Genomic DNA, 14089 nt, shown 5'->3' on the forward strand with positions numbered 1-14089 from the left:
AGCTGATTGAACTGCGGTGTAAGGTTGATGTAGAGCAGGTGATCAAACTTGTTTTCAAGCCTGGAATTGAGACAATTGCTATCAGTGTCAATATCAGTGCAACACCAGTGGTGAGGACCATGGACATATGGTCAGGGGAGGTAGCGGAGTGCTTACAGGACTGCTTTGAGTCAGTGGACTGGTCCATATTCAGGGATTCACCTTCGAATCAGTGACTATGCCACAGTTGTTACCAACTACATCAAGACCTGTGTGGATGAGTGTGTGCCTTTGAGAACACGCCAGACATACCCAAACCAAAAGCCGTGGATGAACCAAAAGATTTGTTGTCTGTTGAGGGCTGGACCTGTGGCATTTAAGACTGGCGATCCAAAATTAGAAGTCCAGGTATGACCTACAGAACAAAGACAAGGAAATCTGCAGATGCTGGAAGTTCAAACAACAACACACACAAAATGTTGGTGGAACACAGCAGGCCAGGCAGCATCTATAGGGAGAAGCGCTGTCGACATTTCGGGCCGAGACTCTTTGTCAGTACGCTTTTTTAAGAGAGTAAAACCAATTCTTATTGAAGTTAGATATGGAAATGGATGCATTTCAGCTCTAGCAGGGTTTGCAGGCCACAACTTCCTGCAGGGCAAAAGGATCACCAGCTACTGCAGTACAGTCGGCCCTCCTTATCCGCGGGGGATTGGTTCCGGGATCAAGTGGATGCCTAAGTCCCTTATTCAGCCTGTCTCAATACTGTGGACTTTAGGACCCAGTGGAACCCCAGGACTTATTTAACCTGTCTCAGTGTGGTCGACGTTAGGACCCGGCGTCGGAGCTCTGAATCCGCAGAGTTTCTGTTCACGAAAATAATCATGATCACGATTGAAAATAAAGTGGAAATAATAAAGCGATCAGAAAGAGGTGAAACGCCATCTGTCATTGTAAAAGCATTAGGTCAACAATCGGAACAATTTTAAAGGATAAAGTGAGAAAGGCCCTGCCCCGATGAAAGCTACAATTATTACTAAGCAACGCAGTGGTTTAATTATTGGGTTTTGAGGTTTTGAGTTTTTTGATCCTCCACATCAACCCGGCCGGATGGAGAGCGCACTCGATAGCAATCTGTCACTGGATCGAACTTGGGAACATACGTTCTTAAGTGTTTTATATGCATAGAAAGGTAAAATATATACTATATACTAAGACAAACGTTTGTCTAACTGACGCTAAATAATATTGGATGTGCCTGTTCTGACTTACTTAATAAGAGAACTTCCGACTTTTTTTTAATCCCGATCCACAATAACCCACGCACGTCCTCCTGTATACTTTAAATCATCTCTAGATTACTTATAATACCTAATACAATCTAAATGCTGTAAAATGGTTGTTATACTGCATTGTTTAGGGAATAATGACAAGAAGAAAAGTCTATATATGTTCGAACGAGTGTTGGAAGAGCACTTCCGGGTTTTCTCAATTTGTAATTGGTTGAATTTGTGAATGCAGAACTCGCTGATAAGGAGGGCCGACTGTATATATTAATGATTTGCAAATGACACAAGCTGGGTGGGACCCACTCTCCCTAGTCTCTACCCATGAAGATCGAGAGCAGCACAAATTCAACTGAACGTCAGTGACAAATTCAGCTGAATGTCATGGCACAAGCAAACATGTGGCATGCAAGGGAATCCCTGGAAGCATTGTTTTCTGCAAGCGATTCTATAATTAGACGTGTAGACCTCGATCCCCTCTATAAGTCAACATGGGCAAAATTCCAGACAATGCAGAGTTCGCCAGGCAACCAATTGCCTACGTCACAATTGAGTTTCCACAATGACAACCAGTCAACTGATTGATATAAAGGCCAAGCCTTTGGAGGATGCACCAGAAGTGAACAGCACACTGATGATGTCTCCTCATATGTTGATGAAACGCTTGCAAATGGATTGCCTAGATCAGAGATCACCTCAATGCAACGTGGGTAACCTGACATTTATCTGTGTGATTCTGTGCCAGCCCACTCCCTCAACCATTCCAAAACAGCCAGGAGTTTCTCTGCACCTCATCAATGCTCACCCTCCCACCCAGCTTGTCTCATCTGTAAATCATCAACATATACTGCAAGTAGCTGGGACCCTCTCACTGACCTCTGGGGTAGCTCACAAGTAATTGTCTTCTATTTTGAAAATACTTGTTTGTTCCTTCCCTTTATACCTATCAGCCATCCAATTCTCTGTCCAGATCAGCACATTATTTCCAATCTCACACTTTAATTCTGCATACTAATCTTTACCGAAAGCTCTGAAAGATTTGACATTGTAGCTACAAGTTTGTGAAGTGATTATTGATTGTAGATTTTTGGTCATTTTGAAGCCTAGATTTGTGAAGCTGTTACAGCCTTCAGTAGCATACTGTTAATGTTAATTGATGTGGGTACTGCATTGTCCTGAACTATGACAGTTGAGATCTTGATACTGGTGATTAATGTGAAGCTAGAGAGAGGCTGTTCCTTGGAATGAAATGCCTGTCAGCGTCATCAGTATAGATTGACTTCCTTTTGAAAATTTGGTACATTTTTATGTTTGCTGTCAGGCAGGCCAGGCTTAACAGCTTTTCACCAATTCTTGGGATGTTTGACTATGCAAGTTATTGTTGTCATCATTAGATGACAATTGATGGAGGAAATGTAAAACCTTTGAGCCAGGAATATGTTACCATTTAGGGCTTTGAAGGAAAATTATTTGATAATGATTGCAGCAAGGTAATGATGTTTTTCAAAGTTGTTCTACTACTGAAATCTTAGCCCCAATAGCCGCGTTTTTACAGCACGCTTAGCACCAATGTTTTTGTTTTTGTCTTTAAGTCACTGAAAATTTTACCAGGTCATCGGTCTGCATTCCTGATTTACAGACAAGGCAATGGAGCAGTGTCATCAGAAGGTTTGCTTCAATCATAGTAGGATCTAAGGGGACACCAGTGGACAGGGAAGGTTCATTCTGGCTACTTTGTGAATTTGGAAAGAGAAAGGATTTTTTTAAATGCAATGGACAGACTGCTGCTGCAAAGGAAGTGTTAATGCAGTAATGGTTCAGAATCTAATAATGGAAGATTAGTTAGATGTATTGGACGCAGGATGACTAATGCATTGAGAGTAGGCATTAGTTGTAGATATGTTCTCCGACTGTAAGGTTTAATTGTTCTAATGCTCTCCTGGTCAACTTTGCACGTTCCAAAACTTCAAATTCTGGTATCCAGAATGCTGGGATTCAGAAGAATGAAAGGAGGTCTTATAGAAACATATAAAATTATGAAAGGGATCAATAAGAGAGAGGCAAGAAAGTTGTTTCCAGTGGTAGGTGAGACTAGAACTAGGGGACATAGCCTCAAGATTCGGGGTAGTAGATTTAGGATGAAGATGAGGAGGAACTGCTTTTCCCAGAGAGTGGTAAGTCTGTGGAATTCTCTGCCCAATGAAGCAGTGGAGGCTACCTCAGTAAATATATTTAAGACAAGGTTGGATAGATTTTTGCATAGTAAGGGAATTAAAGATTATGGGGAAAAGGCATGTAGGTGGAGATGAGTCCATGGCCAGATCAGCCGTGATCTTATTGAGTAGCAGAGCAGGATCAATGGGCCAGATGGCCTACTCCTGTTCCTATTTCTTATGTTCTATGTTCTAACCTGGTGTAACTAATTCAGCTAATTCAGATTCAGATTTATTTTTCACATGTACATCAAAACGTACAGTGATAGCAACATTTGCACTAACAATCAACACACCCAAGGATGTACTGGGGACAACGTATCATGCACACATTGTTCAACACAACATACAACACAGAGCAACACAAGCAACAGCAACAACGGAACAAAGCAAGACAACAGAAAAGCAAACATGAGAAATTCTGCTGATGCTGGAAATCCAAAGCAACTCACATAAAACGCTGGAGAAACTCAGCAGGCCAGGCAGCATCTATGGAAAAGAGTAAGCAGTTGAAGTTTTGGGCCAAGACCTTTCATCAGAAAAATAAGCCCCTTTCCCATCCCCTCACATGCACACTAAAGGCTGATTTATACTTGTGCGTTGGATCTACGCCATATGTGTCATGTACCCTACGCCATACCTACACTGTACCCTACATAGTAGGGTGACGTGCATCTCTCCAGAAAAGTTACTCACGTGTTGCGGCGACACAGACCGCAACAACTGTGATTGGTCCGCTTGGTAGCATCGCATTTCCTCCTACGTATTTCCGGTTGCTTCTTCTCTGCCATGTTTGTAGGCTGTTAATACACCAATAGATGAACCAAATTGTCAAATCTACCTGCCGACATGTGAAAATGTTTGAAATGCATTTCCTCTTCCATGTCTCTCATGAAGAAACTCAACACTGTGGCGTAGAAACCCCACCGCCAACTAGCATTTTGGCGCACACCAAAGCATGCTCGCTACGGCATAGAGTGATGCAGAAGTGAAAATCAGGGGTACGGTGCAGGCTGCAGCTTAGCCCATACGCACAAGTATATATCAGCCATAATAATTCCCATTCATCTGTCAACCCTGTGTCCATTGACTTACTTTGAATTCAGTTCCAGCAATTTCAAAACTCATCTTTGTTTCACACCTTCCAGCCATTCTTCATCCATGCACTCCCCTGTACCCACCCCTCACCCCAAATATTTTGTAATCTCCTTCAGCCCAACAGTGTTCTTGAGGTCTTTTCATTCCTCTTGATCTTGAGTCCAGGCGCACTCAGATCTTCCTGACTTCCTCTATCAATTGCCTTGAGCTGTGGAAATTTCTTCCATAATATTTTTACCTCTCTGTCATTTCTTAAAACCTATCCATATCCATGATCACTATCCTGAACCTCAACTGGATGGTTACCAATTTTTAAAATTATCATTCTGGATATTTGATCATGTTAAAAGTGTTATATTTGCTCTGAATCTAAGCATTTGGTTGCTAATTTGCTGAAAGATTTGTCAGTTTAACAGGTTGCAGCTTTAGAACAATGAACTTCAATGCTGCGTTACTCTATGGTGCATGATATGTTGCAATTCCACAGACAATTTATATTACAGTATCCTTTGTCTATTTCAGCAGGGGCTGTCTGTGGTAGACTTTCTAAGTAATCATCAAGAGTAGATTTCCATAGAAGAATTGCCAGTTTTGTTTCGTTCCCTGTTATTAAGAGTTAATATCAGTTTTTTCCGTACTTTAATGTCACAGACATCCCATGCTGAGGAGAGTGAACCTTTGAACACTCATTTAAATTCAAGTTACAAAGTGGAATCATTTTTTTCCCTTCTGAAGAAATGCTCAATGTTGCTGAACATCTTCTTTAAGGCTGAACATCTGAACATCAAATCAAAATCGGGTTAACTTCTTTTGATTAGATTCTGTAAACTTCTGGCTAAATTTAGAAGGATGAACATCACAGAATCCCTCTGAGTATCTGCTGTCTCTACATTTATAACTGGGCAGTTTGAACTTCACTTAGTAAATGCCTAAAAACTGAACCTTTTTATTTTATTTCCAGTGCTAAGATAATAGTCCATCTTCAGCCAGTTCCACCCAACAAAGAGCCTGGTCCATATCAGAGCAGCAAGTACACTTTCATCAAACTATCCTTCAGGGAACATGGACAGATTGAGGTAACTATAATACCTAAAGTTAAAATATTGTGTCAGTAATGGTGTGAATCTTGAGCATGGTGTTCTCCTAAGGGGTTGCCTGTTGCTGGGTCTTCAGGCAGCTGTAGAGGCTGATCTGGGATCCACATAATCCTGCCTCCATTGCCACATGCTCATCGCCAGAGGACTCAATCTGGGAAGTTAGGGTGACTTCTCTTAATAGAGGAGGCCTGTGCGTGGCTTTGTTTAACGTGAGGAGGCTAATGTACAAGCAGCCACCACACTGTCATTGACAGATTGGGGTCAGGGTCCAGTGGCATGGAATGCAAGATGACTGGGGGCCCTTCTCTGCCGCAGCCTTCCTCCACCTTCCCTTCCATTGTGATGTGTCATCATCTACTGCCAGCTCCACTGTTGAGGCCTTGGTATTGTGTAAGACAATTCACCAATGTTCATATTTGTTAATGCTTCCAAAAAATTAAATTGAAGTATCAATTGTGGTATCTAGTACAGGGGCCCCATGGATACAAATGATTGACTCACAAATCCAACTTTACACAAATTCTTCTGTACCTTTTAAAGTATTTTTCAAACTAGTAGTAATAAATATTAATGGTATTATGAGTAGTAATAATAATAATAATAATACAATATTCCCTAGCATTCATTAATATCTGGACACAGTATCTATTCTACTAGTTTAATGATGGGTAGTGTTATAGTGATTATTTAGAGAATTACAGCAACTGTCAAAATGGTTGTTGTTATGCACTTAGTGTTGTAATGTAGTGGGCAGTGCTTGTTGCTCTCACTTTCAGCCTCCACTGCTGGCGAGCAGTCTTGTGAAAGGGAGATCTGAATGTGTAAGTCTCTCCCTGCCAGTATGTAGCCTCTCCAACAGCAAGCCTCATGTCGTACCTCCTCGCTGGTGACACGGGGAAACTGAACTTCTTTCGGACTCAGGCTGAACTCCAGAGGTCGGGAAGGAGGTCTGGCCCTGGCACATGTAGCACACTGGCCCACAGGCATGTGGACATGCCTTGGTGCTTGTGGATCAGTTCCCCAGCTATGGGTAAATAGCCCCACTGCCTCAGGCAATATGAAGGCTCTGGGAGTAAACCCAAACAGCAATCTGGAGTGGAGACCCTAAGGCAGATGGACATCATTGAACATCCTTCCGGCAGCTCCTGCAGTCAAGCTGGTGCCAAACATATTGTTTCATAAACTTTCCTCTGGACTACACTGGTGAGGCCGTGAGGGGAACATCCCAGGATCTCAATACTTTCCGCCCAGGCTTATGATGATGACCATCATTACTCGTTGTCCTTCGACGAAGATGGATGCCGATCATAGCAACTGATTGCAGTGCGATACAATATGGGCCACTGTAGAAAATGGATGTTTCTGACTTGTGGAGAAATCAGCTCTTGGACATTTCTCAAGTGCCTCGTGTAGTGGACTTAACACTCAGACCTCTGGACCATTGATGCAGATAAGCAGGTTGAAAGGGTAATTAAATAAATCCAGAACTTTAAATGAATCAAATCTTTGTGATGGTCGGCATAAAACTCAATGGACCACCTTCGAAACACATATTTCTTCCTCCCCTTGTATGCTCCCGATCCCAATTCCCACTTTTCTTCGGTTCTCATCTAGCATGTATTTGTCAGCTGCATGTCCTCCTCCTGAGCTTAGAAGCTGCCTCATTCTTCTATGTTCATCCACTACTCTCCTTGATATTTCCTTTTTAAGCTGAATGATATTATAAACCGTTTTTTTTAATTTCCCTTGTGCCTGACCTGATTTTGATCTCCTTGGAGCTAGCAGCCATTCCTTGGCTGACTGCGAGGGTGCTGTACTTTTAATTTCCTGCCATTACATCCTGTTCAGGCTTCTCTGTCTACTCCAACAAGTTATCCTCTCCAGTTTTGCGCTTTACCTTCGTCAAGGTCAAATCTAAGTACATTTATTATCAAAGTATGTATACTTAATACAACCTTGAGATTCATCTCCTTACATTTAGCTACAAAACAATGAAACCCAGTAGAACCCATTAAAACAAAAGATGGTCAAACACCCAATGTGCAGAGAAAAAAAACTTGCAAACAATAGAAGTAAGCAAATAACATTCAGAAATGAAGTTCATGAAAGTGGGTTCATGCTGTGATAGTTGAAGGCCACAGCCACAGTTCAGTGTAATAGAAACATAGAAAATAGGTGCAGGAGTAGGCCATTCGGCCCTTTGAGCCTGCACCGCCATTCAGTATGATCATGGCTGATCATCCAACTCAGAACCCTGTATCTGCTTTCTCTCCATACCCCCTGATCCCTTTAGCTACAAGGGCCATATCTAACTTCCTCTTAAATATAGCCAATGAACCGGCCTCAACTGTTTCCTGCGGCAGCGAATTCCACAGATTCACCACTCTCTGTGTGAAGAAGTTTTTCCTCATCTCAAGAGATGAGTAAAACCTCCCGGAGTAACAAATTGAAGTTCAGTGCAGAGACGAGTAAACCTCGTGGAGCAGTGATTTAAACTGGCCCGTCAATCCCTGTCCTTTTCAATCTGGCCCGTCCCTCCCTGTCCTTTTCAATCTGGCCAGGCACTTAAATCATCTAGACCTTTGCTCCTGGACCTGGCCCCTGTTGCTTCGGTATATTCTTGGGCTAGTGCCCCACCACCTCAATTCGGCTCGGCATTTAAATTGACCAAATCTCAGGTCTTCTACTGCCTTGACTCTGCATAGGCTCTGCTGGGCTTGCCTCGGATCTGCCAAATCGAATTGCCTCCAAGTTCGCTCCAGGAATGGCTAAACATGGGCTCATTCCCCACTCTCTGACCCAGACCCCACTGCCTTGATTCAGCTCACGCCCAACTATGCCACAGTCAGCTGTACTGCATTTAAACAGCATTTCTCACAAATGTTCAGTCAAAACAATTGGAATATACAGTATAAGTGAACTGATGCTTGTTGTTTATCACTGGAATAATAATGTTTTATTCACTGCACCTTTTCATGTCTGTTCTATCCTTCCAAGCCATTTGTTAATGATTCCAGTCATAGTCAAGTTGAAGTTTATTCCTATCATAGTTTACACAAGGTATACATTATTCCTATCATAGCTTACACAGGGTATACATTATCTTTTGTAGCAACAGCACAGTACATTGCAAGACAAAGACAAACATAAATTAGCACAAACTTAAATAATATAATAGGAGACTAGTCACATGTCTCCTTCTCTACGTTACTTGGCTCCAGCTGTTAGAGATATCAATCTTCTTGAAGTCATAAACTTTCTTCAGCTATTGCATTTGATAATGCAAAAAGTTCCTCTCTGCGCCTTGTTTGGCGGATCATGCAGCAACCTTGCTATTTCCTTAGCGCTTGTCTGTTTATGAGGTCGAGTTGCTGGTTCGATGCTCAACCCAGCACGGATGGAAAGCGTGCAGGGAGCCAGGCGAAGTCAGAGTGCAGATAACACTACATCACCGACACGCACATTCCATTTGGTAGCATGATACAAATTCACAACAGCGTATGAAAAGATATTTCTCTTAAGATTATTAGAGCAGTTAATTATGATCTAGTATGGATACCATCTTGCTCTTGTATTTACTCATGCAGATACTTGAAATCCTGAGTAACATGCACAAAATGCTGGAGGAGCTCAGCAGCATCAACGGAAAGGAATAGTCTGTGCTTCAGGTTGAGACCCTTCATCAGGACTGGAAAGGAGCGGGGGGTGGGGGGGAAGCCAGAATAAGAAGGTGGGGGAGGGAAAGGAGCTGAAGCTCGATGGTGATGGGTGAAGCCAGGTGAGTGCGAAGGTAGGCAGGTGGGGGAGTGGGAATGAAGTGAGAAATTGGGAAGTGATAAATGGAAAAGGTAAATGGCTGAATAAGGCCCCCTTTCCCCTTTTCCCCCTTTCTTTGTAGTCCTGATGAAGAGTCTTGGCCAAAAACATCAATTGTTTATTCCTCTGCATAGATACTGCATTTACCCATGTGGAAGCAGATTATTCCCACACTAATAGACCCCCTAACATTGTAAAGTCTTAGTATTCTGTATTCCAGAGAAGGGCCTGTAAATAGTTCCATTACTTCTCACAACAGTCCAGTGAATTATTGGCCCTTTCATGCTTTTGTTTCCTTTCATAATTGAAGATCACTGATGTCTCTAGACAAGTGGTAGTGTCTATCTGAGTCTCCATTTACGTTCCCCTTCTGCTTTTGTATTCTGCTCCTTCAGTAATGAATTCCACTGCCTCTGTATTGTCTTCAGTGATTACAGAGACAGCATGTTTAAGTAACTTGCTAATTGTTATCAGGCGGGCGGGGGAAAGTGGTAATGAACCTGGTTAGAGCAAAATAAAATGCTATCTAACAATGCAGTTTAGGTGCAAGGAACCTCTGTCTGCTGAGTAGATACGTTATCTAACTTACATTAAACAGATATGTTCCTACCATGGGATATGTTCATACCATAGATTTTAATAAGCAAAGTCACATTCATTCCTGTGGTTAAAGCAAGCTGTTCATTATAGGAGCAGTACTATTTAATTTTAACTAAACATTTCCCGTTAAAATGAAGCTTTGTAATCATTGAAGTCTTACAAAATGGTTATTTCTAATTATCTTGATCTTTACATGTCCAAAATCTTATTCAGACTGTTCAAAAGTAATATTTAATGTGCTTTAAGTTTCAATAAGTAGACATGGTGTTCCACAGCTTACCTCTGATCTTGCCCTCACAGAACTAAATTGTATCTGATTTAAGATTACAAAGTGTTAAGCCTGTAGATTCAGATGTGGGTACAGAACATTTTGATATCTATTGTTTAAATATTGCCACCCTGTCTGAAGGAGATCTGTCAAGGCCAGAGGGGGTGAATTGAACATGATGGAGACCCAAGGAAATACAGTGGTGCTAGAAAGTTTGTGAACCCTTTAGAACTATCTCTATTTCTGCATAAATATGACCTAAAATGTGATCAGATCTTCACATGTCCTAAAACTAGATAAAATGAACCCACTGAAACAAATAACAAAAAAATTGTACTTTTTCATTTATTTATTGAGAAAAATGATCCAATATTACATGTATTTGTTGGAAAAATGATGTGAACCTTTGCTTTCAGTGTCTGATGTGAGCCCGACCCCCACCCTCCCCCGTATAGCAATAGCTTCAATCAAACGTTTCCAGTAACCATTAATCAGTACTGCACATCGGCTTGGAGGAATTTTAGGCCATTCTTCCTTACAAAACTAATCAACTCTGGGATGTTGGTGAGCTTCCTTGCAAGAACTGCTTGCTTCACGTCCTTCCACAACATTTCTATAGGATTAAAGTCAGGACATTGACTTGGCCAGTCCAAAACATGAAATTTCTTCTGTTTTTACTATTTTTTGCTAGACTGACTTGTGTGTTTAGGGTCCTCATCTTGCTCAATCACCCACTTTCTCTTGAACTTCAGTTCATGGACGAATACCCTGACATTTTCCTGGAGAATTTGCTGGTACGGTTCAGAATTCATAGTCCTGGTCCTGAGGCAGCTAAAAAGGCCCAAACCATGACACTGCCCACCACCATGTTAACAAATCTCACGTCACATGCCGGTGATAATAAACCTGATTCTGATTCTGATTCACTAATGGGATGAGAGTCTTGTGTTGGGATGCAGTGTTTGCTTTTCGTCAAACATAATGCTTCTAATTTAAGCCAAAAAGTTCTATTTTGGACTCATCTCTCCACAGAATATTCTTCCAATAGCTTTAAGGCTTATCCATGTGGTCTTCAGCAAACTTTAAACGGGCAGCAGTGCTTTTCTTGGAGAGTATTGGCTTTCTCTTTGCAATCTTGCCATGTAGACCATTGTTGTTCAATGTTTGCCTAATGGTAGACTCATAAACACTGACATTAGCCAATACAAGAGAGGCCTGTAGCACCTTAGATGTTACCCAGGGGTTCTTTGTGACCTTGCTCTTGGAGTGATTTTGGTTGGTTGAGTTTTCTCCATGTGTACACCAATCTGCCTGGCTGTGAATTGGTGGAGCCCAAACTCTTTAGAAATGCTTTTGTATTCTCTTGCAGCCTGGTGGGCATCAACAACTTTTTTCAGAAATCTCCTTTGATCAAGCTTGGCACACTTCCAAATAACTCTGTGATGAAGATCTGACTTTGATAGTGAAGACCCAGGTTTATGTTCTTATATCACACCTGATTGTCATCCCATTAATTGCAACTCCTGACTCTTATTTCCCCTTTAAACGATATGATAATCCTAGAGGTTCACATACTTTTTCCAACAAATATGTGTAATATTAGATCGTTTTCCTCAATAAATAAATAAATAGATAAATGAGTATAATGTTTTTGTGTTATTTATTTAAGTGTGTAGGTTTTATCTGGTTTTAGGACGCATGAAGATCTGATCACATTTTAAGTCATTTTTGTGCAGAAATAGAGAAAGTTCTAAAGGGTGTAATGTTAAAATTGTACAAGGCATTGGTAAGGCCAAATTTGGAATATTGTGTACAGTTCTGGTCACCGAATTATAGGAAAGATATCAATAAATTAGAGAGAGTGCAGAGACGATTTACTAGGTTGTTAGCTGGGTTTCAGCACTTAAGTTACAGGGAAAGGTTGAACAAGTTAGGTCTCTATTCATTGGAGCATAGAAAGTTGAGGGGGGATTTGATCGAGGTATTTAAAATTTTGAGAGGGATAGATAGAGTTGACGTGAATAGGCTGTTTCCATTGAGAGTAGGGGGGATTCAAACGAGAGGACATGATTTGAGAGTTAGGGGGCAGAAGTTTAAGGGAAACACGAGGGGGTATTTCTTTACTCAGAGAGTGATAGCTGTGTGGAATGAGCTTCCTGTAGAAGTGGTAGAGGCCAGTTCAGTTGTGTCATTTAAGGTAAAATTGGATAGGTATATGAACAGGAAAGGAGTGGAGGGTTATGGGCTGAGTGTGGGTAGGTGGGACTAGGTGAGATTAAGAGTTCGGCACGGACTAGGAGGGCCAAGATGGCCTGTTTCCGTGCTGTGATTGTTCTATGGTTATATGGTTCACAAACTTTCTAGCACCACTGTAGTTGATGGTGACAATACTTGGATGGCCATGGAACACTTAAGGACCTCGAAAATCATTTCTGGTAGAAGAGTTAAATGGCTGCTATTTTTAGGTTCCTCTTGTGCCACCAAGTTCTGACTTGGTTCTGTGGGATCTACTGAACTTTAGAAGTAAAACAGTGCCTATTTCCTTTCTCTTTCTCCGGCTGGCCAAAAGGTTTGTATAATTATTTAAAATTGAAAACAAAACAATTTGGAAATCAGAGTATAGGTGTCTCCCGCTTTCTGAAAGCTCACTTTGCGTCTCTTTGCTTTTACGAAAGACCTACATTAGTATCTGTTTTCGCTAACCGAAAGAAATCCAAAGAGGATTTTTGCTTTTACGAGAAAAGGCACCCACTTTAAACTTGTGCTTACCCCGAGAAAGACTACCATGACCGTGAAGCCTTGCATGGGGCGGTGTGTGCGCATGTATGTACGTGCTGGTTTTTTTCCTACAATTCAGTTTTGGCTAAATCTTCCCGATTCTGATAAGTGAAACTACACTGTACATACATGTACAAACAAGCTGGATGAACTCAGCAAGTCGGGCAGCATCCATTGACGCGAGCAGTCAAAGTTTCGGGCCGAGACCCTTCGTCAGGACTTTGTCCTGGGCCCAAAACATTGACTGCTTGTTTCAACGGATTCTGCCCAACCTGCTGAGTTCATCCAGCTTGTTTGTACAGGTTGATTTGACCACAGCATCTGCAGTGTACTTTGTGTTTACTGTACATACATTATTTCTACTTTATGTAGTCTGTGAATTTATCATATCATTCCTGCTTTTACTATACGTTTGTGTTATTTTAGGTTTTATGTGCTATTTGATATGATTTGGTAGGTTATTTTTTTGGTTCTGGGGGTGCTCAAAAATTTTTCCCATATAAATTAATAGACAATAGACAGTAGGCCATTTGGCCCTTCTAGCCAGCACCACCATTCACTGTGATCATGGCTGATCATACACAATCAGTACCCCATTCCTGCCCTCTCCCCATATCCCTTGACCCCACTATCTATAAGAGCTCTATCTAACTCTCTCTTGAATGCATCCAGAGACCTGGCCTCCACTGCCTTCTGGGGCAGAGCATTCCACATATCCACCACTCTCTGTGTGAAAAAGTTTTTCTGCATCTCTGTTCTAAATGGCCTACCCCTTATTCTTAAACTGTGGCCTCTAGCTCTGGATTCACCCATCAGCGGGAACATTCTTCCTGCCTCCAGCGTGTCCAATCCCTTAATAATCTTATATGTTTCAATCAGATCCCCTCTCATCCTTCTAAATTCCAGTGTAATTGCTTCTTTGCTTTACGCCATTTCAGCTTACGAAAGGTTTCA

General features: G+C 41.6%; 1 protein-coding gene and 1 long non-coding RNA gene across 7 annotated transcripts in view; one reads left to right on the forward strand and one right to left on the reverse strand.

Moving 5' to 3' along the window:
• vps36 (vacuolar protein sorting 36 homolog) overlaps positions 1-14089 on the forward strand; it is a 70617-nt gene that overhangs the window by 31972 nt on the left and 24556 nt on the right. Inside the window, exon 4 of the mRNA XM_059964010.1 lies at positions 5538-5652. Coding sequence (XP_059819993.1) covers positions 5538-5652 — 115 coding nt within the window. The remainder of the gene's footprint in view (positions 1-5537; positions 5653-14089) is intronic.
• Positions 1-14089, reverse strand: part of LOC132391163 (uncharacterized) — a 65377-nt gene that overhangs the window by 12910 nt on the left and 38378 nt on the right. For all 6 annotated transcript variants that reach the window (XR_009511104.1, XR_009511102.1, XR_009511106.1 and 3 more), the window contains 2 exons: positions 3931-3967; positions 292-394 (listed from right to left, as the gene is read on the reverse strand). This is a non-coding gene — a long non-coding RNA (uncharacterized LOC132391163). The remainder of the gene's footprint in view (positions 1-291; positions 395-3930; positions 3968-14089) is intronic.

The sequence above is a fragment of the Hypanus sabinus genome, chromosome 3, assembly GCF_030144855.1.
Source record: "Hypanus sabinus isolate sHypSab1 chromosome 3, sHypSab1.hap1, whole genome shotgun sequence".
Lineage (NCBI taxonomy): Eukaryota > Metazoa > Chordata > Chondrichthyes > Myliobatiformes > Dasyatidae > Hypanus > Hypanus sabinus.